At 48.6% G+C, this 24,480-nt stretch overlaps 2 protein-coding genes across 3 annotated transcripts in view; one reads left to right on the top strand and one right to left on the bottom strand.

Moving 5' to 3' along the window:
* Positions 1 to 751: 751 nt before the first annotated feature.
* Positions 752 to 14,016, bottom strand: YKT6 (YKT6 v-SNARE homolog). 2 transcript variants are annotated; one of them, XM_050783443.1, is made up of 7 exons: positions 13,706 to 14,016; positions 10,353 to 10,435; positions 8,530 to 8,630; positions 7,528 to 7,632; positions 6,826 to 6,891; positions 3,886 to 3,987; positions 752 to 2,761 (listed from the first exon to the last, which is right to left on the bottom strand). In XM_050783443.1, exons 1-7 carry the CDS (start codon positions 13,807 to 13,809, stop codon positions 2,726 to 2,728), a joined length of 597 nt encoding a protein of 198 aa, XP_050639400.1. In that variant the 5' UTR covers positions 13,810 to 14,016; the 3' UTR covers positions 752 to 2,725. The 2 variants fall into 2 exon arrangements, with proteins under 2 accessions (XP_050639400.1, XP_050639401.1); XM_050783444.1 differs by lacking the exons at positions 752 to 2,761; positions 3,886 to 3,987 and adding an exon at positions 4,948 to 6,259.
* Positions 14,017 to 22,644: 8,628 nt separating this feature from the next.
* Positions 22,645 to 24,480, top strand: part of GCK (glucokinase) — a 50,389-nt gene continuing 48,553 nt past the window's right edge. Inside the window, exon 1 of the mRNA XM_050783423.1 lies at positions 22,645 to 23,704. Coding sequence (XP_050639380.1) covers positions 23,660 to 23,704 — 45 coding nt within the window. The 5' untranslated portion in view covers positions 22,645 to 23,659. The remainder of the gene's footprint in view (positions 23,705 to 24,480) is intronic.

Genomic DNA, 24,480 nt, shown 5'->3' with positions numbered 1-24,480 from the left:
CCCACCCAGGTCTGGCAGGTCCTCAGAACAGGAAAAGCCGAGCACTGCTCAAGGCTGCTTGCTGGGCCAGACAGAGGTCTCTGCCTCCAGGCTCACAAGTACAGGCTGAAAGCAGCCTTGGGCCCATCTCCCTGGGAGGCTGCAGAGGCTTCAGAGGGCTCCCTGAACTCAAAACCTGATGCAAGACTTGAATTTGACTTACCCCTGGTTCACCTAACAACCTGCAGGGGTCAGCTTTGGCTCTTCTAGGAAGCAGGAAGCTTCCAGGCACCCTGTGGAGCCCCCTCTGCTCCTGAAAAGTTGCCACCTGTGCTTGGTGGGATGCCAGGTGGTCTCAGACTGACCCTGGGGTCAGCTCAGCGGCGAGGGACAGGAAGCCTACAGCAGGATCAGGATGGGGCCTCCTGTCCCATGGCTCTGCAGCCATGAGGCAGCTTTTCCAGGGGGGGTCTCCTGGTTGCAGCTAAGACCAGGCAACAGGATTCAGCAATGACAGGGCTGCTTCTACTCCAGGGCTCCCTCACCTGGTTAACAGCAAAAAAGAAAATACAGTTCCTGCTAGCAACGTCTAGAGAAAGGAGGTGAAGGAGTCAGGCCTGCAGCTATCACTCCTGGACAGGGGCCAGCCAGGATAACTTGGACCTTTGCGTGCAGCAGGCATGCAGGCATACAGTACGAGGCCGCTCTCTCCCCGGGGCTTGGTGAGGGAAGGGTTCCCCTGAAGCACAAAGAAAGCACAGGACCACTGTGGAATTTCAAGACAACTTTATCCAGACAGGCGCCTCTCAAACAGAACACAGGGAAGTTAGGCAGCAGTTCCTAAAATACAGTCTTGCCAAGTGATTTACAACAGAACACAAAAGGAGCAGGGGATCTGTGGGCGGGGCCGGGCTGGGCCCCCTTGCAGGCAGGGGCTGACCTGCAAGCGGAGATCTCACTTCCTCTTACCCCAAATTCACACCTCCATTTTCCCCGCCCCCATCTCTCCCCAGGGTCCTCAAGTGGGGAGGGAGAGGTAGCATCCCTCAGATCCAGGCCCACTCCACTCCGTCTCTGGCACCAGTGGGCAGGCTGGGTCTGGGCCTCAAGGGGCCCTCGGCTTAGGGTGTCTATGGCAGTAGGAAAATGGCATGGACAGGCTCTTCAGCAGTAGGCCAAAGTCCTCTGGCCAGCAGTACCCAGAGAAAATGGGCAGCAGCAGGTAAACCATCCAGGAGGTGGGGTCCTCTGAACCCATGGCAGACACCACCCTCCTGCCCAGCCCCTGCCCACACTGGGGGTCAGGACCACTGAGACTCTGGTCAGGACAGTGGGTGCTCTCAGCAGTGTGGCAAGCTCAGAGCAGGGCTCCCAAGGACCATACCACACTGGTTCAAAACGTAGATGACACCATCCCAACAGGAGCTTTCATGGGGGCTGGATCCCAGGGATGCATCCTGAGCACAGGTTGGCAGCCTGGAACATAACACTAGGACCCAAGGGATTTGGAACATCCTGGGCCCATCTCCTGGGCTGCTCCAGTCTGTTTCCATGACTTGGGCTGTGAGTGGGCCTCCTGCCAGGTGGCAGGGCACAGCTTAGACCAACCCCTTGGCCTCCATCCCCCATGCAGCTGCCTCTGACCAAGAAGGAACTAGCAAGTCTATGCTGGCCAGACCACAGGTGGGGTGCTGGGAGTCCTCAGGTTGGCTGGCACCCACTCCTGGTGCCCATGGGAGAGACCCACTTGTTCAGATGCATAGGCCTCAGGCGGTTCAAGGCAGTCTTGCAGCCAGAGAGGCAAATAAAAACCAGTTTTGAGAGACCACAGCACCTGCTGCTTTGATCGTGATGTTCAAGGCAAGTTGCAAGTCAAGGCAAGTGTCCCAGAGGCCCTGGGCAGCTGAGTGCACCTGTGTTTGATCTTCCCCTGATGACGGACACTCCCAGCTGACCATCCAAACACCAGGAGAACATCCCCCTTTCCTGGGCTCAGTTCCTAGTCTACTTGCTGGTACGACCTCAACCCACACACTCCCTGCTCACAATGCAGCTCCTTCTAAACCCTCCCACAAGCCACCTTTGTGGGACTTGGAAGCTGCTTAGGATGGGCCCTGCCCTCTGTGGGAAGCCAATCCTAGCAGAAAGGTAAGCTAAACAACAGTCTCAGAATCTGAGACCCAGTGACTGTTCCCCCAGCCCCAGGCCTTGGGCCTGAAGTGGGGGCCTGCCTGTGGCCACTGTGGTGGGTTCACTCCCACCCCCAACAGTGGCCCCAGGAGAGGCTTTCCCAAGAGTCTTTAAACTCCACCCACCCCAGCCCTAACATCAGGGACTCCCCACCCCCCCACTGGAGTGTTAATATCATTAATGTACAAATAAAATCCAAAGATATACCAAAGATCGAGAAACAGCTGGCTCTGACCTCCCTCCCACAGAGCCTTCCCAGGGTTAGCTGAAAAAGAGCCCTTTGGCATCTACAGAAGCCAGTTGGAGTTTATGGTTTCATTTGCCCAAAAATACACCTTTGGGGACCTCAAATTCTTTCCAAGAATCACTACCACACATATGAATTTGAACATTCGCCACCCTTCCACCATCCTTTTCTCCCAGGAACTTCAAAATAAAAATGGCCAGTCTGCCGCCACTCTGGCTCCTCGTCTATGGCTGTCTCTTCTTTTCCAGGGGCTGCAGTTCTGATGTGAATGATGGTGCCATTCCAGCGCTGGGCCTCTGGCAGGCTGCATCACATGATGGCACAGCATGAGTTTTGTTTCCGGGCCTTGGAAAAAAAACAAAGAGAAGCTGAGAAGGAGTACTGAGGAAGTCAGGAAAGCCCCAGTCCTGGCAGTGGTAGAGGGAGCTCCACAGGACACAGCCAGCCAGATAAACTAGCACTGGAATGGGGTGGGGGAGGCCTCGAGGGAAGCTGTCCACAAGCAATTCCCATCACCAAGCACTAGGCGGGCCCCAGTTTCCAAAACTAGTCTGGGATCCTTTTTTCCCTGCTTTTCTCACACCCCATTAATGCTATCAAAAAGTGAGTAAAATTCCCACAGTTAGGCCAGGTGCAAGCAAAGGACCAATAATACAAATGGGATTGGCAGAATATCTTAATTTTGCCCTACTCTTGTCTTCAAACAATGCTATCTGACCACCACGGTGGTGTTTCTTCCTAGAAGATGGTCCTGAGAACAACAGATGTGGTTCCCACTAGGGATGTGGTTTGTGGGGACCATTGTTGCCACCTTCTCTCTTGCTTTCTGGTCACAGACTATCTTCCTAATCCCACCTAGCCATCTCCCTCCAATGTGCACATGAAAACAAATGTGTGTGGACAGACCAAGTATATTTGTCCCTATGACTGTCCAACCATGGGCCATCTCCACACAGGAAGACATGAGCACTGACCTGAGAGAAAGCGGCAGTCAGCAGCACCCATACTTGTCAATGAAATATTTCTGTCAAAGGGAAATTAACTAAAAGCTTAAGAACCTCTTCAGGAAGGCTGAACTGCTTGAATCCTGAAGACTTATGTCTAACTACTCAGCAGAAAGAGGAGTAAGATTCAATAGTAAATCTCTGGTGATCAGAACTTGAACCAGCCTTCCTGGACCGGGGGTAGGAGTTCAGAAATAAGCCAGAGCAGCAGAGGGCAGATCAGAGGCAGGGTTGGAACAAGGCCTCGGCCTGCATTAACTCCATTGGTGCCCAAGTGAACTGCCTCCAACCACCTGGGTCTGAGGCGCTCGCCTTAGGCTCTGGTTGCACAAGGAGTGAAATCCCCATCCACCATGATTCAATAGTCTAAGAAAGACCTGTTTATAGTGGAGAGTGCCAGAAGCAGCAAGCTGCAACTGCTCTCTGGAGAGAACACCCAGGAGGCAGCAGGTGCTGGGTACTCACAGTTTTATAGAAGGCTTTAGACTGCGTTCCCAGCACCTCGGATTTGGACACCAAGTCATCTAGCTTCTCACCTCGCTCTAACAGAGACTCCATGGTGTTGTGCTGGACAAAAGAGAGAAGAGAACCCAGCTCTGTTCAGTACATGCCCTAACATGAGCCCCTCGTACTTCAGTCATGGGGGAAAGCGCCTAATCTGGGTTCCACTTCAACACACACAAACTTCACCTCTAGGTGTCAAGACTCGGTCCAAGAATAGTTACTGTCCAACTGGATGGAACAGAACCTGGTGACATTCCCGTGAAATCTAGAAGATCTAACTGGGATGTAGGAGACTTCCCAAAGAGCTGTCCCCAGCACAGGCTTAGATAACCAGCACTCCAGGAAAACTCCCACTCAGGAAAACTACACACACATTTATATATACATTTGTGTGTGTGTGTGCGCGCGCACATGTGTGTGTGCATGGGGCTTTGGAAAAAGAGTAGCTGGCACTATATGATTGCACTGGGTTGGAGAGTGACCCGCACCACCTCCCCGTCCCAACTGTGCCCCAGAAATTAACATCCCCAGAATCTCTGAATGTGACCTTATTTAGAAATAGGGTCTTGGCAGATATAACTAGTTAGGAAGAGGTAATACTGGATTAGGGTTGCATCTAATTCCATGACTGATGTCCTGGTAAGAAACGGAAACACACACAGAGAAGGTCACATGACGGCAGAGGCAGAGTCTGGAGTAATACACCTCTAATCCAAGGAACGCCAAGGACGGCCAGCAGCCACCAGAGGCTGGAGAGAGGCCTGTGACAGACTCTCCCTCAGAGCCCCAAAAGACACCAGCCAGGCCCACAGGGCTACTTGTTAACAGCAAATAGCTGAGGGTATCTGTTGACAGCAGCCACAGGAAACAAAGGTGGTGGGAAATGGCTACTGAGCACTTGATGTGAGGTGAGTCCAAACTGAGCAGCGCTCTGAGCGCAGACACACCAGACTTCAGATGCAAACTCACACATGCCTCATTAATAAGTTTTATACTGAAAAAAAATAGTAAATTTTATACTGATTACATGTTGGAAAAATTGTATTTGGATATACTGGGTTAAGTAAAATATGCAATTTAATTAAATTCTACTTATTTTCCTTTTATCATTTCAAAATATGGCTCCTAGAAAATTCTAAGTTACATACATGCCTCAAATATATATCAGACAACACTATGACAGAACATGTCCTGCCTTCTAAACGGGCTATGTCCTAAATGTCATCACTACAAACTCTGACTTAGGAAATGAAAACACTGACCCCATGGGAAGGGGTCTAGAGATGGAGGCCTCACAAGAGCCAGCAGCTCTGCCACCAGGGCCCTCAGGAAGCAGCAGCTCACTTCTCTCCCCAGATGGCCACTGCTGCAGCAGCTGGATGCACACATGAAGCGCCACAGAACGAGGAGCCAGCAAGAATGTCCTTCATCCCTACACACAGCTGAGCAACTCAAATTTTTAACACAAAAAGTTAACTGATTCAGATATGCACACCAATCATCTAGATTTACAACTGCAGCTAGATAAGGCTGTGCGAATAGGACTCATCCACACGCCACCGTGGGGAGAGGAGAAACAGCGGGTGTCCCAGGTGTCATGGTACTCAGACTAGGACTCGAGCAACAGAAGAGACGGCTTGAGGAGAAAACGGAGAAATGCCACCCAGGTGGTAAAAAAGCTCACAAGGTTTCAAAAGACACAGATACCATGAGACTTTCACGTCTATTATTCATTCCAAAGCCACGTTATTTGGAGTGCGGTCAGCAGACATGTGTTTGAAGCCCCTGGGATGCTTTTTATACAATGCAGATTCCCAGGCTCCACCCCAGGCCAACAACCCCAACCCCAGGAGACGCTGATGTACACACTAAAGCCATGCCTGTGTAATGGTAAAGCTTTGTATTTGGGCTTCAATCTACTCTAGGTATCTATCAACTGCTGAGCACGGTATAAACTAGGCACTGTGTCATGAGCAGGATGGAAAAATGTCCCAGTGCTTATACGCAGGTCAGGGAGACATGTAAACAAGCAGTAACAAAACTGACATCTGATCAGAAAGGCCCAACCTTCAGTCGTCTGTGTGTGAGCTGGGCAGGAAAGGGTATAAGAGAGAACAGGGTGCAGTCAGGAGACTGTGAGTTAGAGAGTTTGCACTTTATCCTGGGGTGGATCTGAGAGCTGCTGAAGGGTTCTAAGTTGTGCAGATCAATGACTACTGTCTGGTGGACAGACTGGAGGTGAGCAGGAAGCAAGGGGACCACTTACAGGCAAAGGCCGTAAAAGCCAAACCTGAGAAAAGCAGATGGCTGCTTACATTCCACTTGTATGCAAAAACTAAAAAAAAAAAAAAAAAAAAAAAAGGGAGTTGAGGCAGCAGTTACAAATCAGGAGATTTCAGCTCAAAATGCAGGGTTCCGGCTCTTTTCAAATGGGCCTATGTGACAACCCTGGGCCCGTATTCCAGAAACTGCCCTGTGGTCAGTGTACTGTGGTTCAATCTGTTCACTTTCAATGCAAACCCTGCAAGGGGAGGCACCTGTGGGGTGTGGAGGCACCTGACACCCTAACAAAGCCACCAGGGTGGGAATCCAGGTCTTCAGAGGCCAAACCCTAGGAACCCAGTAAATGCCCAGACAGGCAGTAGCCACGGGGAAGGGAGACTTGAGGGTTCCAATGGTTCCCAGCTTGGTTCCCTAGAAACAATGGGTGCCATTAACCAAGACAAGGGTATAGGAGAGAGTCTGATGCCTGCGGTGAGGGAGGGGGTGGGCAATCCCACTTCCTGGAGAGTGCTGTAGTTACTATTCTATTAAAATGAGGATGGATCTGTGCATGCCTGGCCAGTGGCAAATCGCACCCCCACCTCAGTTCTTGGGCTTGCTCTCCATCTTCCTGCTTACCAGAATGATTTTGGTCTCATCTAGTTCGGCCTGCACTTTAGTCATGGGATCAGCTTCTCGTGGGTTCTAGGAAAGAGTGAAAAATAATAAAGTCAGGACTGAAGTGGCCACCTGGAAACAAAGCCCAAAACCGAGGAAGCTGGACAAGCTTCCACAGGGTAAAAACCACAGCCTGGGCTGGGCACAGTGGCTCACGCCTGTAATCCCAGCACTTTGGGAGGCCGAGGCAGGTGGATCACCTGAAGTCAAGAGTTCGAGACCAGCCTGACCAACATGATGAAACCCTGTCTCTACTAAAAATACAAAAATTAGCCGGGCGTGGTGGCGCATGCCTGTAATCCCAGCTACTTGGGAGGGTGAGGCAGGAGAATAGTTTGAACCTAGGAGGCGGAGGTTGCAGTGAGCTGAGACTGCGACATTGCACTCCAACCTGGGAAACAGAGCGAGATTCCATCTCAAAAAAAAAAAAAAAAAACCCACAGCCTGTTTAACATGTAACAGAAACCCAAAGCCTGCCTACAGCTTGGGTTCCCAGGTCTGAAGGTGGATTCTCTGTTTTTCAAACAGAAAGCTTGAGAGAGACCACCAGCATCAGAAGCTGTCAGAAGCAACCAGACCAGAACTATCAGGGCAGTTGGCTTTTTCAGTTTCACACGGATTCTGGGCCACATGGTGTCTGCATGAAGCTTCCTTTAACCCTACCTGGTATCTACTGAGGTGACCATCCAGGGCTGGGTAATGGATTGTAGCAGGGGATCCTACTGGCCAGTCTATCCTGTCAACTTGCTTGGAGAATTCATCTAGTACCTGCAAGACAAAGGAGCCTCAACAAGCCTCCCACTTTGCACTCACCAGTAGTCTCAACGACAGGGCTTCACCCCTGAGCACCTCACCCTGAATGAGGCTCCTTGGCCCCCAGAGCCCAGGAAGGAAGAATGAGGGGGAGATATAATGGCAACAGAGAAAATGTAGGCTAAAGTTATTTCCAAATTTTTATCATTAAAACGTATCCTAAATATTCTGAGAATCAAAAGTATGCCCAGCCTGAGATGAACCTCACCTGGGGAGTAATAAAGGTATTTGAATTTTAAACCACAGATTTCCAGAAAAAAAGGGCACTGGCCCTCTAATTTTCCAAAGCATTTTTTTTTAAAAGAGAATTAGGTCCCCTGGATTTAAGAAACCACCAGATTCCATGTGTTTGGAGGTATTTTGGTGCTCTGGGGTATAGGATGAAGCCTCTGACTTCAAAGAGTTTATATTAGTAATTAGCACTGTACACACAAAAAATTAAAGAATGCTTAGATGCTAAGCTCTGTGGTACAACTGACTGACATCAAGGTGGAGGGATGCAGCAACTGCAGGAGGCAATGTGGAGAGTGAGGGCATTCAAGAGGGAGACTCCTTGAGCAGAAGCACAGGGGGCGAGAACACAAGGCACAGCTGTCTCCAAAGGTCCCATCCCAGAGATGCTGTGACTCAGTGGCCTAGACCCCGGTCACATGAGGGACAGCACCGGGGAGGAAACCCATGCAGGGAGGCCAAATTGTCTCTTGGATCGCAGGAAAGGGGGCTGAAAAACGTGTTGACTTTGGACACATCATTTCATCCCTTATGCCTCAGACGCTGCCATCACCCCCTGTCCCAGTCGATAAATATGGCCATTCATCATCCAAGTCCAGTAGAGGCAAATCAAAAACTCACCTTCTCCAGCAAGGTAAAGGCCACCCGGGATGGGTATTCATTGTCGGCAATGACCACACCTGCAAGACTATCATTCCGGACATAGACATGGCACAGATAGTCTAAGGAGACAAGAGATCAGACACATGGATGCTGACATGAGGGCTTCAGACTTCTTTTAATCCCCCCAAATCAAAGCATCAAAACGTTAGGCCAAATGAAGTCACTCTGAAGCTCAATAGCTCTGGGCAAGTCTTGTGGAGAGGCTTAGCAGCACAGTCAAATGGGCCACACAGAGGAGCTTGGCCCAACACCTGCTTTAGGACCAGTAAATACCCAGAGGCCCAGTATGCAAAGCCAGGGCTTAAAAGGAATAGCCAGCATTGCAGAAAACACACCCTAGACAACATGTCCCCAGGAGCATTTCCAAGTGTTTTCCTTGAGCTCAGGTCAGGCCAAGCTATATCTTGGGGATTCGGAGCCCTTGGGGCTCTGTGCTGCTCCCAAACTTAGGGAACCCTGGACAAGCCAAGAGGCCTCTGCTTTCTTAAAAAAAATCCTTTCAGAGCAGCTGAAAGACAGGAAATTACCACCCAGGGCCTCAGTTTTCCATATTATAGCAGCCTGCTGGGTTTGCTCCACTCTGCTGGGTGACTGGGAGTAAGGGGGTTAGTCTAGAAAAAGATTAGCCACTGCCAGCTAAGGCCTCCAGTGCACTGTGCTAAAATCCTTATATGATTGAAAGGTACAGTTGTATAGATCTTCTGCAAAATATTCACAATCCACAGGATTGTTCATTTTCGTCACTTTGAAAGGATTCAGAGTTGGTACAGCTAACCATATCCCCAAGGAAAGAGAAACGTAAGGATTACAGCTTACGAATAAGAACCTTCTTGTCCTTAAAGATCTGACCCAGAAGATTCCAATGCTAAACAACAGAAAAACAAATAAAAGAGGAGGGAATGATGGTGAGCCCCTGAAATCAGAAAAGAGCAGAGATAAATAAGAACAAGAATGAGGAGGAGGAAGAGGACAGGAGATTGTCACCAATGCTCTCCAGATTTTGTATACCATCCCCAATTAAGATTCAAACATGGGGTCAAAGTGCATACCCTCCAAAGAAACTGAGAACCTGGTCAGTGGGGGAATCGTCTTTAAGTAATAAATGTGGGAAGGGCAGACACAGTTTGAAGGAGAACAGAGCAAGAACACTGAATATTTCACTTCTGTGATGTTAACAGCACAGAGATCCCACATAAAGTGTATATATTCAATCCTGCCTGTATCATAACTGACATTTATATAATCAATTCAGTAACTCTATGTCACGTGACTTGAGGTTAGCATATGTGTGAGATGATCTTTGTCTCTACCTAATGAAACTCATGTAACTCTTTCCTGATCTGTCCGTATAACATACACATCTAAATAAATGCCTAAACCTGAATTATTAGAAAGAAAAAATAGTTTTTTCAGATTCCTGGTCAAAAAATCTATGATGCACAGAATGCATATAGTACCTCAACAGTGCTAGCTGGAAATTCTTTTTTGAGGGGTCTGCAACTCTGGAGAGGATAGGGAAGAATACGATGTGAAGGCTGCTTACTGCTCCAAAAGAGTCAGACCCTAATCTTAAATGAGTCTAAGGGCAATTTTATCTGGGAAGCTCAAACTTCAACAGTGGGCACAGAATTCTGCATAAATAGGAAAAGGAAGAGGGGGAAAAGAGAGAACAAGCTAGAGGAGGAGTGGGGTCCCAGTAGAAAGGAGAGAGCTGGGTGCTGTGTGAGGTGAGGCATGGCAGCCAGGCCAGCACACGCACAGAAGTTGGAGGGTCTTCTTACCTTGTTCTTTGACAGAAGCTCTAGTGCCTTTCGATGAACGCTCCACAATCAGTTGACTCGTGAAGGTCATGAATTCCTGAACGCTAAGAAACACAAAATGTATTTATTGCCTACTTCTTATCACCTTGTCCTCAACACAGTGGAAAGTGACCTCTGGGCTTATACATTAAGTAGACATTGCTTCTTGGTTTCATTCCTTTCCCTCCCACTCTTAGTAACAAACACTCTATAAATGAGCACAATTACTGATAATTATGAATCATCATCACCATGAAAGCTACATCTGTTTGCTACCTAGCTCACCAAAACAGGTGAATTTTCTGGGGGTTTTTCCACAGGATATAGTCAATTGTACCTTTTCATCAGAGTATAATTGGAGATGCAATGGAAAAACAAGAGGTAGGTCCTGCTCTCAAGGTCCCAATAACTTCCAAGAAGCAGGACAAATAAGAACTGCACTAGAAAAATAGTAGTGCAAAAACTGTCAGGCAGAAATGCACAACCATTTACGGCTGTGTCCACATGACAGACCCTTGCAATGCCACATACGCCCATAGTGAATGCTAGCTCAGGTCTGCTGGGGCTCGTCCACAGACCGAGCGCAAGGCACTCTGGATGGAATAAAAGCAAACTGCTTATACAAGACAAAAAAGTGGGAAATGGCTCAGACAAAGGGTGAAAGGGAGAAGGTCCATCATGGGCTTAACAGAGATCTATCCAGAACAGAACAGTCATAGGAGATGGTACAGCCAGAGGAACAGGTGCTGACAAGGAGCCTCCAATTGGGGATGTGATATAAAGGGCAGCCAGGGCCATCAGAGCAAGGTGCTCAAATGCAAGTCTGCAGCAGGCTCCAGCAGAGCCATATAGGTAACTGAAGGCCTGACTCTGGGCCTGTGTGCTGCGCCTCCACAATAAAAAAATCAAGATTTGTGCAACAGTTAAACGAGGTAATACGTGTAAAGCACTTGCAACAATGCCTGCACACATAGTATATTACCTGTTAATATCTTGAAGGACTGAAGTGATCAAAATAACCCCTCAGAAAAGAAGACCTCAAACAAGGAAGGCTTTGCAGTAAACCTAAAGAGATAGCACTTGAGGTACGGCTATAAAGAGACAAAGGAAGAACTGCATCGTGACAGCATGTATACGAAGGCCAAAAAAGCTGGGAAACTACTTTTTCAAGTTTGGGATCTGGTAATTATGGGGCACGAAGGATGTAAGTAAGGAGATCTTATAAGAAAATGAGCTCAGGCTGGACGCGGTGGCTCAAGCCTGTAATCCCAGCACTTTGGGAGGCAGAGGCAGGTGGATCAACGGAGGTCAGGAGTTCGAGACCAGCCTGGCTAACATGCTGAAACCCCATCTCTACTAAAAATACAAAAATTAGCTGGGCGTGGTATTGCGCACCTGTAATCCCAGCTACTTGGGAGGCTGAAGCAGGAGAATTGCTTGAACCCAGGAGGCAGAGGTTGCAGTGAGCTGAGATTGTGCCACTGCACTCCAGCCTGGGTGACAGAGCAAGACTCCATCAAAAAAAAAAAAAAAAAAAAAAAAAAAAATCAGCTGGAACATGTGTTGTTTTAAGACATATTAGTAGAGATGTCCCTTTAGTGCTGTAGCTGTTAGTCATTGCAAACCAGTGTGTGTGTCCCAAGCAGGTAAGGTATAAGTCCTACAAGTGAAAACTCTGAGAATCTTAAGTGCTAATGGGAAGGAACAAGGAAAAAGAATCAGAGCCAAGTTGGCACCAAAAGTTCCATCTGAGAAAAGCAACAACACAGAGCAGTGAATGTAGGCCATGGTAAAGACTGCAAAGACCAAGAACTCCAAGAAGGAGCTAAAAGATGATGCAGCAATTCCGCTTCTGGGTAAATACCAAAAAAATACAAGCAGGGTCTTAAAGAGATATTTGTACATCCATGTTCATAGCAGTGTCATTCACAATGGCTGAAATGTGGAAGCAACCCAGGTATCCACTGACAGATGAACAGATAAGCAAAATGTGCTAAATACATACAATGGATTATTCAGCCTTAGAAAGGGAAGAAATTCTGATACATGCAACAAGATGCATGAGCCTTGAGGACATTACACTACATGAAATAAGCCAGACACACAAAAACTGTATGATTCTATTTATCTAAGGTCGCCAGAAAAGTAAAAATCACAGAGACAAATTAGAATGGTGGTTGCCATGTGCTGGGGTAGAAGGGAATGGGGAGTTGGTGTTTGATAAAAGTTTGATAAACAGGAGTTCTGGAGACGAGTGACAGTGATGGCTGCACAACACTATCCATCTATTTCGTATCACTGCACTCACCACACGCTTAAAGACAGTGAAGATAAATTTTGTGTGCCATTTTACCACAATTAAAAATTTTTTAAAAAACAACTCAAAGGAGCAGAAAGTTTCAACAAAATAACAAATTTTTTTTTTTTTATATCCAGCAAGTCCTTGACAAAGAACTCTCATCAAGAACCAGCTGCACTGAAGCAGGGAAAACAGAATCCAAACGGCAGATTCCATCAGACTTTGAGACAAGATGACCATAGATACCGATCACGTAGGGTCCTTCTTCTTTCGTGCCTGAGTCACCCCACTCCCTCCCACGAATGGTCTGGAAATGTCTGTGTTACTTCTAACACGTTCCAGCAATTAAAGCGCCCCCAGAAACAAGTAAAAACCTGTAAGCCCTACAGATCCCATGTTTCCTTTCAATCTTCAGTGTGGAATCCTTTTGTACCACTAGTGTCCGACTAAAAAGTGTTAAACCTGGCTTTTAGTTCTAGCTGGTTGTGATATAACCTCTTGGTACCTCAGTGACTTCACCCATTAAAAACAAACAAACAAAAAGCATATCAGTATCTCTCATACTGAATTGTTGGGAAGCCCCGCTAGAAAATCAAAATATGGCCCTCAAGATGCGGCACCCAGGCTCCCAGAGTCAGAATCACTGGGTGGGAGGTGTTGGTCTAAAATATAAATTTCGAGGCCTCAGTCTACTAATTCAGAACATCTTGGTATGAAGCTTGGAAACCTGCACTATTTCACAGTCCCCTTAAAAGAGAATGTTGGATGGTTCCTCAAAGGCACAGTCCACGGCCAGATTCCACTATAGGAGACCAAGCCCGGACCGCAGACCCCGGGCCCTCCCCGCCCCGCCCCGCCCCTGACCCCAGCCTTCTCAGACCCCGGGCACTCGGCCACCCTGCCCTGCCCTGCCCCTACCCTCCGGCCTCCTTGACCCTCCCCTGATTCCTCCCCCGACCCCAGGCCCACTCCGACTCGAACCCCCACCCAGTCCTCTCCGCCCGACCGCCACGGCCGATCAGCCTGTGCCGCTCACCTGGATCTCTGGAAAAAGCTGAAGGAAGACACATCGTACGCGGCTTTGAGCAGCACCACCTTGGCCTCGCCTTTGTAGAGGACGCTGAGGCTGTACAGTTTCATGGCTCCGCGCCCTCAGGCCCCCGGCCTGCCCAGCCGCGGGACCCGCTCTCAGGGAGCAGCGCGGCCGCCGCCCCTCGAGACCGCCGCCGCCTACCGGTCTCTCAGCAGCCCGCTGCTGACGGGGCCACCGCCGGCTTCCTCCTCCCGGCTCTCAACCCACTTCCGGATCCGGTCAGCCTGGTTGTGGGTTCTCATACCCCGGATGCAGAAATGTGCGGACGGAAGTTCAATGCCACGAGGGGCGGGGCTCCACGCCTCGCGTGAGCCTGGTCCCTCCCTGCTCGCCAGGTAAAGTCGGGCGCTCAGCGGGACAGTGTACTGTCCTGTGCTGGGTGGTGCTGGGCCTCCCAGAGCGGCCTGAACCCTTCTTTTTGCTTGCGTTGTTGAAGGAAGGCAAGTCTACGGATAGGAATGAGTGAGGCACAGTTCCCTGAGGATGCCATAACTTACCCGTTTCTTGTGTATTAAGTGACATCACGTGTTACCAAACTAAACCGGCTGCATTTGCCTGCGCACAACGTAAAACCAAACACCCAAGCATTGGATTTTTATAGCAAGAAAGATGTATTGCCAAGCAGCCTTGCAAGGAGACAGAAGATGGGCTGAAGTCTGGCTCCCAATACTTGCTTCACAGCAGTAGATTTAAGGGAGAGATTTTGGAATTGGAGTTTCGGGCTGGACAGTGATTGGCTGAAACGAAGAAACGTTTAGAAAATCTCTTGGCCATGAGCTGTTGCTTCTTCATGCTGCTTCAAGGATCACATGCAGATTCAGGAGTTGGTTTAAAACAAGCTCTGGAAATCCGGGCTGTGACATCAAAGGGCCGCTCCTCGGGCTAGTAAGTCTATTTTGCACAGGCTCCAGTCAGCCATATTGGTTCCAACCTGTTTCAGGAAGTTGTATAAGCAGAGGGGATTATAGCAAACTGTTTCCTTATCGGCTGTCCTCTAGACAAGCTCAAGATTTCTGTTAGTTACTAGTTTCTTTAACCTTGTTGGGCACAGTTTCACATGTAATCAGAAAGGAACTTGGTCTTTGGAAGTTGTCAGTAAGGTCACAAAATTGTGATGCTAGAAGCAGCCGCATCTGAGATTATAGGAAAGAGATGATGTATTGGAAAAACAACAGCATCACTTTAAACATTACTCTAAATCAAGGTTTCTCAACCTTGGCACTATTGACATTTTGGGTTGGATAGTTCTTTGTTGTTGGGAGACTGCCTTGTGCATTGTGTACTCACTAAATGTCAGTACCAACCTACCCCCTCCCCACTGCACAATCAAAAATGTCAACATGTCCCTTGGGAGCAGTAGTTTTGAGAAACATTCCTTTGCATATATATATATATGTTTGTTTTGTTTTGAGACAGAGTCTTGCTCTGTTGCCCAGGCAGAAGTGCAATGGTGTGATCCCGCTCACTGCAACCTCTGCCTCCCAGGTTCAAGCGATTCTCATGCCTCAGCCTCCTGAGTAGCTGGGATTACAGGAATGCACCCCTACACTCGGCTAATTTTTGTATTTTTAATAGAGATGGGATTTCACTGTGTTGGCCAGGCTGGTCTTGAACTCCTGGCCTCATGTGATCCACCCACCTCGGCCTCCCAAAGTGCTGGGATTACAAGCGTGAGCCACCGCGCCCAGCTGAGAAACATTGCTTTAAATAATCTGTGGTGAAAGGAAGTTCCCACCACCTGCCCACTCACTTAGTACCTCTCTCACCAACCCTCTTCCCTGGGTATTTCCAAGTACAGAGGGTGGAAAGGGCTTTTCCACATTTCCCCTGTTTTGGTGGTAAACATTAGGAGCAGCCATTGGCGGTGGTTAGGCTCAGCCACCCACAGATATGGACACAGTAGTCTGACAAGCTGGGTTGCTGGGGGTTATCAGTCCAGGCTCATCTGCCTGCACTGACACCATTTCCCTATAGGAGGCAGGTGAGAGCCATTTCTGAGGAAAATCTCTGGAGACTCTCTTGCTTCCACTGAAAGTTGTGCAAAAAGATCAGGAAGACAGTGCTTGGATGGAATAAATTTCAGTGTATTCACTTGACACATTATAGTGTCTGTCCCGAAGTTTACATTACACCAAGTACTTTCCATGTGCCACATCATTTAATCCTCACAAAAACCAGGGGAAGATATTATTGCCTCCCTACAGACATAGAAACTGAGATTCCGTGTAAGGAGATTGTTAGTAAGGGACAAAGTTGGGGTTCAGATGTCAACAGTGAAATGCTTAACAAACTGTCATGCAGCCCGGCTCCACTCCCAGCAACTCTTCCTGCTCCTCTCTGACCTCACTCAGCCTCTACTGTTCCAGAAAGTCTCATTCATAGTCATGTGTTTGCAGACTTCCCAAGTTCACTGTGTTACCAAAAAGCAAGACCTGCCTTCTGCTCCATCACCCCGGCTGTCACCCAACTTGGATTCAATCCCAGCACGGACACATCACAAAATCACAAAAGTGAGCAAACCATTACCTCCCTGAGTCTCCTTTTATCTATAAAACTAGAAAAATATACTTTCCATAGGAATGTTGTTGAGAATAATAAAACATTATGTTACAAGTTCTAGTCATTGCTGATGTTTAGCAGGTAACAGTGATAATTATTTGTCTTCTCATTAATGAAAAATAGATTATTAATCATAGTGGGTTGAAGGCATCTATGGGAAGTAGAGATTTGAAGATAGGCTAAAACCCAAGTAAGGCCTCTAGATTAGATAATAGTATTGTATCTATTTTAATTTCCTGCTTTCAATCACTGTGCCATGGTTATATAAGAGAAGTCTTTGTTTATAGGAAATATACACAAGAATTTAGAAGTAAAGGGACATTGTGTCTGCAACTTACTCTTACAGGGTGTGTGTGAGAGAGAGAGAGAGAGAGAGAAAGCAAATACAGGAATCAGGATGAAGGGTATCTGGGAATTTCTTGTATTGTTCTTGCAACTGTTCTGCAAGTACAGCATTGTGGGAATGGAAAATGCAGGGACTGGGCACTAAGGCTATGAATGAAGCCTGCATAGGAGTGTGGGTAGCAGAGTTCTCTAGTCCAGGCTCCCCTCTTGGGTGCTGGGACCTAGAAGAAAAGCCTCTCTGCAGACAGAGTTGGAGTTAACACTGTCCAAGATAAATGGCCCAGGCCCTGTAAGTTTGCCCCACTGAGCAAAACAAGTACCCACCCACTTTTGCAGCCTTGCCCAGCTCACATAAGGTGCCAGCCCTTGCTGTACAACAGAACCTTTGGGGAGCTGGGCAAAAGCCTATCAAGGATCATGCCCCCAGGAAGCCCAGTCCAGGTGGGGAGCCCAGTCACACAATGGCCCTTGCCACCATACCTCATTCAGTCAGCCAAGGCCATGGCAGCTGAGCTGCCTCCATAGTTCCTACAGGAAAGGAGTGTGGAAAGGGGCCACCAATGTGGTCAGGCCTCCATGACCTGAGTGGGTCACCAAGCGTCAGATGCACAGACTTGATGTCATCAATCAGGATCTGTCAGCAGACCCAGCCCCCAGGAACACTGCTCCTCACTACAACCCCACACCAAGGCATCCTGGGCTCGCTCTGGGTTCTCCAGGCCACAGGGAAGACAGACAGAGTCTGCCATCAAAGGTTTGAGCTCTGCCACTGGCTATGAAGCAATAGGTGATGTCAGAGCAAGGGAGGGACAGGACAGGAGTATACGTGGGCAGGAAAGGATTACAGCCAAGGAAGAGAGGAAACAGGTGCCCTGATTTTGAGACTGTGCCCCAGCAGGGGCTTCCCAGAAGCTGTATTTGTCCTAAGACACCCCTCTGCAGCTGAGGGGCTAGAGATGGATATGTATCTGTGTTAGGCCATTCTTGCCTTGGTATAAAGAAATACTGGAGACTGGGTAATTTATAAAGAAAAGAGGTTTCATTGGCTCACAGTTCTGCTGGCTTTACAGGAGGCATGGTGCTGGCATCTGCTCAAACTCTGAGGAGGCCTCAGGAAACTTACAGTCATGGCAGAAGGCAAAGGGGAAGCAGGCACATCACACAGTGGAAGCAAGAGTGAGAGAGAGAGAGAGAGAGGCACTAGGAGGTGCCACACTTTTAAACAACCAGATCTCTTGTGAACTCAGAGCAAGAGCTGACTCATCACCAAGCGGATGGCCCAAGCCATTCATGAGGGATCTGCCCCCATGATTCAAACACCTCCCACCAGGCCCCACCTCCAGTATTGGGGATTGCAGTTCAGATGAGATTTGGTGAGTACATATATCCAAACCATATCAGTTATCAGTAGCCATGCTGGATGAATGCCAGGAACTTAGAATGAGGACAAATGGTCCTTTAGGCCAGCGGCTCGTCCTATCGATGGTACCCTGATAGTCGTGGGGCTGCCCCATAGAAAAAGCGAGAGGAATTCTGCAGAGCTGTCAGGGAGGGGCAGGTGGGAAGGCCTGCAGGGCAGTCCCCTGCTCCACAACCAGGTGTGCATCTCCCACATCCTTGGGGCTGTAGGCCCCACGTGAGAGCAGAAAGAAGGATGCAGAGGAAGGGCAAGAACACAAGGTGTGCCCTTGGGAAGGCTGGGCACACCAAACACAACCTAACAGACAACAGTAGTGAGCACACAGGGAAAGTCCTCACAAGGAAACCACATCATGACCTAGAGGCTGATCCTGCATCCTGCCACGTGGTGCCCAGGCCCCAGCCTATGAACCAGTGGTCCTTATTGCCACAGCGATTAGTCTATGGATAGGCACCTGATCCAAGCTTCAGTCAATCAACAGGCCAATCAACTGGCCATCAGTAGGTCATCCAATCACAGTAAAGCCCAGGACTTTCTTCGACACTTAAGAAGAGAGAAGCAAAGAAACTGGCACAGATTGGAGAGGGTCAGGAAACCCCAAGCAGGATACATACAAACTTTCGGGTAACATGGATGATTAAATATATATGTTTATGTGAACTCCCTCTCAAATATGCTCCACTATAATGACACAAGACAAAGGGCAGGGGGAGAACAATTGGAAGGTGGTGCAAATAAGAGATGCTACCAAGGGTGGTGGGGGAAAGAGGGGGACAGGTGTGAAGTTAGGAGGCAACCGGCTGAGGGGCAGGGACCAGCAGAGGGGGAGGGAGGGGCTGAAGCAGAAGTGTCGAGTGTCTGGAGGGATGGGGCCAGAAAGGCAAGGGGCATCCTGAAGAAGCTATACCTGGGGAAGGCAGCTCCCTCCCCACCTGCTCCCCAATTCATCAGCCAGGAATGCACCATCCACCCCACCCCAGGGAGGAGGATGGAGAACTTTCCTTCGAGAGCATTGAATGGTTCAGAGATTCTGCCACTCTGCGGTCCCCAACTAAACTACTCATTGTTTCAAGTAGTCCCTGTTGGGTAAACATCCCCCATTGTAACTGGACTCAGATTCCGCCGCTTGAAGGCCATATATAAGCGGTGAGGTTTGGTGGGAGGAAAAGTAGTTTTAACTAGAACCAGCAAACTAAGAAGATGGTGAATTGTTGTTCTTAGTTTGGTGAATTCTATTATCTCAAATTTTAAAATTTATCATAGGATTCTTAAAGGAAAACTTGGTATGGGAGATAGATGGGAGCGGTACAGGCTACAGGGTCTCTGTGTCTTGATCCAATGGCTGTCTTGAGTAATCACCTATCCTGAGGTCTGGTTGGTGTTATCTTGACTTCGGCCAGATGGTGGTGGACAAATTGTTCCAACTCCCCCTAACTTGGAGGATTCCGTAGGGGTTCCATGTCTGGTTTTTGTTTTAAGATTAGCCCCTGGAATTCCCGAGTAAGCATATAGTTAGATAAGTGGGCATGGTGCAAAGGAGTGTCTAGTGGGAAAGGGAGAGAAGCAGAGTTTCAAAGTACATTTCAAGGCTACATTTTAAGACTAAAGAAAAACGCCTTAAAATGCATTTTAAAGCTGAGATGCTCAGCTACACTAGGCTCTGGCCAGTGTGCGGTGTGGCTGCCCTTGGATCAGGTGACGTTTCAATCAACTGTGGCCAGGGAGGGCAGGGCCACGTGGCAGAACCTGGGACCTCCGTGTGAGGGACTGTCTTGGCCCCTGTCCTTAGCAGGAAGCTATAGTAAGGAACCTTTAGGGAGACGTTAAGGTGGGGAGACCATACCTGCCAACCCTTTAACCTCCCCAGCCTCAGTGACCTTAGTTGGAAAGTGGTGGTAATGATACTACCACTGGCAAGGTGTGGTGGCCAAACATTCCACACTTCTGCTTCAGCCGCTCTCTCTGCACTCTGCTGTAATCCCAGCACTTTGGGAGGAAGAGGTGGGCGGAACCTGAGGTCTGGAGTTGAGACCAGCCTGGCCAACATGGTGAAACCCCATCTCTACTAAAAAGAAAATACAAAAAATTAGCCGGGTGCAGTGGCGCATGCGTGTGGTCCCAGCTACTCTCAGGTCTGAGGCCTGAAAATTGCTTGAGCCTGGGAGGTGGAGGTTCCATTGAATGGAGATCGAGCCACTGCACTCCAGTCTGGGTGACAGAGCAAGACTCTGTCTCAAAAAAATAAAATAAAATAAAATAAAAATAGTAATAATAATAATACCACTGCCTGCTGCACTGAGATTGTCTGATTAAATTACAGAATGAACGCAAAAGTACTTTGCGAATCATAAATATTTTCATCAATATTAGTTATAATGACAATTGCTCCTTCTCCTAATAAATGTATTGCCTTTCTTTAGGAATAAATCTAACGAGAAATATGTAAGTTCTATATGAGAAAAATAATGAAATTCACCTGAAGGACATAAAATAAAACCAAAATAAATGAAACAACACGTATTTCTAGATGAGAAAACTCAATATTATCAAGAGGTTAGTTCTCTAAAATGAATCCCTAAACCCACAAAGTCAATGCATTTCCAATGAAATTGTCAACAGCATCATTTTCTGAAGTGGGATGAGTAGTGCTAAGATTTATAAGAAAGATAAAAGGCACATGGCAAAGAAAATTTTGTGGAAAAAAAAATCTTATTAAGAAAACAATTTCCTGCCCCCATCAGATATTTTAAAAAACTAACATTATACAAACCAAAAGAGCGTAGTATCAGCAGAGGAATGAGATATGCAGTGTGCAAGGCAAAGCCAAGGCCAAGGCCAGGGCCTGCCTGACTCGGCAGGTGAAGTATAAGGAGTGACTTCTATATTCAGATAAGTTATTACCAACACAGACAGCAAAAGAAAGGGTAACCCAAGGTGCAGGCCCCTGGGTTCTCCTGTGCTCTAAAAAGGGTGACACTAAAGCCAAAGGTGCAAGATGCTTGCGGTGTCTTTCCTTGCTGCGGAGCCAACCCTAGACTGCAGCTGCGAGCCTCACATCTGTCCCACGAGAACCTGGAGACGATAAGGAACTCTCCTGACCCTCCCAGGGAGGTGAGAAAGGCAGTGAGATATGGCCTCCAGCAGGATCACACAGTGTTCTGACAAGACTCAGCTCTCTGTGGTTCCCAGCTTTGCCTGTGTGGCCTTTGGGTACACCTAGAAGGTGACCAGAGCAGAGCTGTTCCCTTACAATGAGAAATAATGGAATACAAACTGTGGGTGCAGCCAACATTCCAGAGCAGTGGGGAAGGGATTGCTTCCCCACCAAATAGCCATATTAGACTCTTCCCTAGCACCATACCCAAACCACCATCTCCCAGGACTCAGGAGAGCAGAAAGGAGGAATGAGAAGAAAGGCGAGGATGTGAGATGTGCCCTTAGAATGATGGCGCAACAGCACAAGCAATTGCAGAAAGACTAAAGTACTGAACAAATAGAAAACTTGGAAAAATATTAGAAGGAAATGTGGGAGAACATTTTTACAATTTGGGGATTGGAAATGGTTTTCTTAACAAGATATAAAAACCCCAAAACAAGAAAAAAAGATTGAAATTCATAAAAACTGGATACTTCTGTATGATGAAAGACACAATTAATCAAGTTGTTAGGTTTAGCAATAAACTAGGGGAGATATCATAGCATATTTAACAGACAAAGGATTGATAGATATTACAGATGAAATATAAAATGGTTTCTCCAAATCCATAGGCGGAAGATAATCCAATAGCAACATAGTTAAATAATATAAACAAATCATCCTTAGAAGAAGATATGCAATCACCAAGAAACACATGAAAACGTGTCTAGCATTTTGCAATTCAAACAATGAGGTGACAGATCGGCAAAAAACTCATAAAGATTTATCATCTGAAGGACTGGCCAGGATAAAGCCAAACTTCTCGTGTTGGTGGAAGAAACTGGTGAAGCCATGTGAGGAGGCCACGTGGTCCTGCCTACCAAGATGTGAAATGTGTGTAGCATTTGAACTAGCCATTCAGCCTCCAGGAGCCAACCAGAAGAAACATTGACACACATTTACTCTGGTGAAATTCAAGGACTTCTGCCACAGCCTCCTTCGTAATAGTGAAAATCTGAAACTGCCTCAATGACCATCAATAGGAAGTTGATTTTAAAGTGTTACAGCACATCTGTCTGGAGAGATCGCACTGGCCACTCCTCCTCACCCCCTCTGCTGGATCTCTGAGTATAGGTGGCCTGGAGCTGGGTCCTGAGCCCTCTTTGGTCTATCCCAACACTACCCAGTATGGTAGCCACCAGTCACAGTGAACACTTGAAAAGTGGCCGATCCTAACTGAAAAGGGCCGTGAGTGGGAAATACACACCAGACCTCCGTATCTTAGGCAGAAGTACATTTTGTTCCAGACTATTGTCTGAGCCTGCCGCTAAGTTGGCTCCAGCACCCTGGCCCCCTGCTCCATCCACTCACTGGGCCTCCCTACTGCACAGGGCAACCTCTCTAGGGGTGCTTGGGCTGCGAGGGAGAGAGTGGGTGGCATCCCAGGCAGAAGCTTCTTGAGCAGGTCCAGAGGAGGAGCCAGTCCCTGTGGGCCTCTGTTCTGGCAGTTTCAAACTCAGCCAGGCTTGTGTGGGCCAGGTTTACTGTTCTGGTTCAGATTTCAAGACAATAATCAGGACAGGCCACACCAAAGCCCTCCGATGGTCCCATGGGCCTGCGCCTGAGCCACACCGAGCTGCCTGCTCCCTTTCCTCTGCTTCCAGACTCACGGGGTCCTCTGCTCCTCGGAACAGGAGTGTGGGAGACCCTGAGACACTGCCCCAGGACCTGAACAGGTGGCAAAGGCTTAACAGGCTAGCAGTCACTTCAGTGACAAGGTGATTGAGTGGTCACCATGGTGATGGGGATGGAGGCTCTTTGCCACCAGTCCCAGTTTTATGCATGGCAGCTCTAATGACAGCACGGTCAGCCCTGCTGAGTCCACTTCTGGTCACCATGACAACCACAGGCCCTCTCAGGAGCACAGTAAGCCCTGGCAGGAGAATCCCCCACTCCACACCTGGTTGGAGCAGGAAATGCCGAGCGGCGCCTGAGCCCCGGGGAAGCAGGCTAGGGCGTGAGAGACACAGTCACCTGCAGCTTAATTACTCAAAAGCTGTCCCCAGGCCACAGGAGGGAGAGGACCTTTCCTACTGAGTCTGTCTGAAGGACACTAAGTCCCACAGCTCAACAGAACCTGGAGAGAAAGCGCTAAGGACGCCACCTGAGCGCCAAGCGATGGCCCTGCCTGGAGAACATCCAGGCTCAGTGAGGAAGGGTCCAGAAGGGAATGCTTGCCGACTCGCTGGAGAACAATGAAAAGGAGGAAACTGTGACTGAACCTCAAACCCCAAACTAGCCTGAGGAAGACCACATTCTCCCGGGGACCCAGGGCGGGCCGTGACCCCTGCAGGGGAGAAGCCTTGGACATTTCTGCTTCAGAAGCCTGTTGGGGAAGGCTGAGGGGTCCCAGCTCCCTGCGCTGGCTGCTGTGCAGATGCTGGACGACAGAGCCAGGATGGAGGCCGCCAAGAAGGAGAAGGTAGCTCGCCCTCCATTGGGCATTCTGGGAGTGTTTGCTTGCCTGTCCCCAACATTCCGTGGTTTGTTTGAGCCTCAGAATCTGATTTTATGCACAGGCTCTTTGAGAAGGGTCTTACCAGGGGTGCCTTCTGGGGCAGGAAGGCCCCTACTGCCTGGAAGACCCGTCCAGCTTTGGACTCTGGCCCTGCGACCTGGAAGTCAGGCTGCCAAGAAGTCCAGGCAGTGGCCTCCACTGGGGAGGGGCTCTGGAGAATTTAGAGCCCTAGATGCGGGGGTTAGGGATGTGAGGTCTTGTGGGCAAAGCCCACTACCTGATTTTAAGACAACACTCACTAGACATGGTGACAAGTCAAAGATGCCTTGCCTTCTCGCAGGAATCACTTCGCAGGGAGCCTGAGGGCTGCTGTGGCCTGCTGAGGAGTGCAGGGCAGTTACTTTTTCCAAAAACAAAGAGAAATCCAGGCATGCTCTGAGCCAGCCCTGAGCCCAGCAGTGAGCAAGGAGAGAGCTGGAGACAGGGGACTTTGCTGTGAAACACTGGGGGGAACGTGCCTGCATCACCCCAGCTGGGGGCCCAGGCAGAGTTGGGGAGAAGGGGTAAGTGAGCAGAGCCAGTTACTTTGGGCATGCTTCCCTCTCGCCTCTGTGTGAAATGACCAAGTCAGCATAAACCCTGGGCTGGCTCTGCTTCTGGCAGAGCTAATGATGTTAGAAGGAAAACAACCAACCCAAGTGAGAGGGTGCGCAGCCAGACAGCTGGACCAGCCGAGGCCT

Source organism: Macaca thibetana, chromosome 3 (genome assembly GCF_024542745.1).
Source record: "Macaca thibetana thibetana isolate TM-01 chromosome 3, ASM2454274v1, whole genome shotgun sequence".
Lineage (NCBI taxonomy): Eukaryota > Metazoa > Chordata > Mammalia > Primates > Cercopithecidae > Macaca > Macaca thibetana.
The sequence above is the reverse complement of the archived record's forward strand: the minus strand, read 5'-3'. Positions and strand labels throughout refer to the sequence as shown.

Excerpts from the sequence above, each read along its gene's own strand:
- YKT6 (XM_050783443.1), bottom strand. The coding sequence starts at position 13,809 with ATGAAACTGTACAGCCTCAGCGTCCTCTACAAAGGCGAGGCCAAGGTG. Across the intron at positions 10,436-13,705 it reads AGCTTTTTCCAGAGATCCAG|CGTTCAGGAATTCATGACCT; the intron begins GTGAGCGGCACA and ends TGTGTTTCTTAG. Across the intron at positions 6,892-7,527 it reads GTCACCTCAGTAGATACCAG|AACCCACGAGAAGCTGATCC; the intron begins GTAGGGTTAAAG and ends ACTCTTTCCTAG.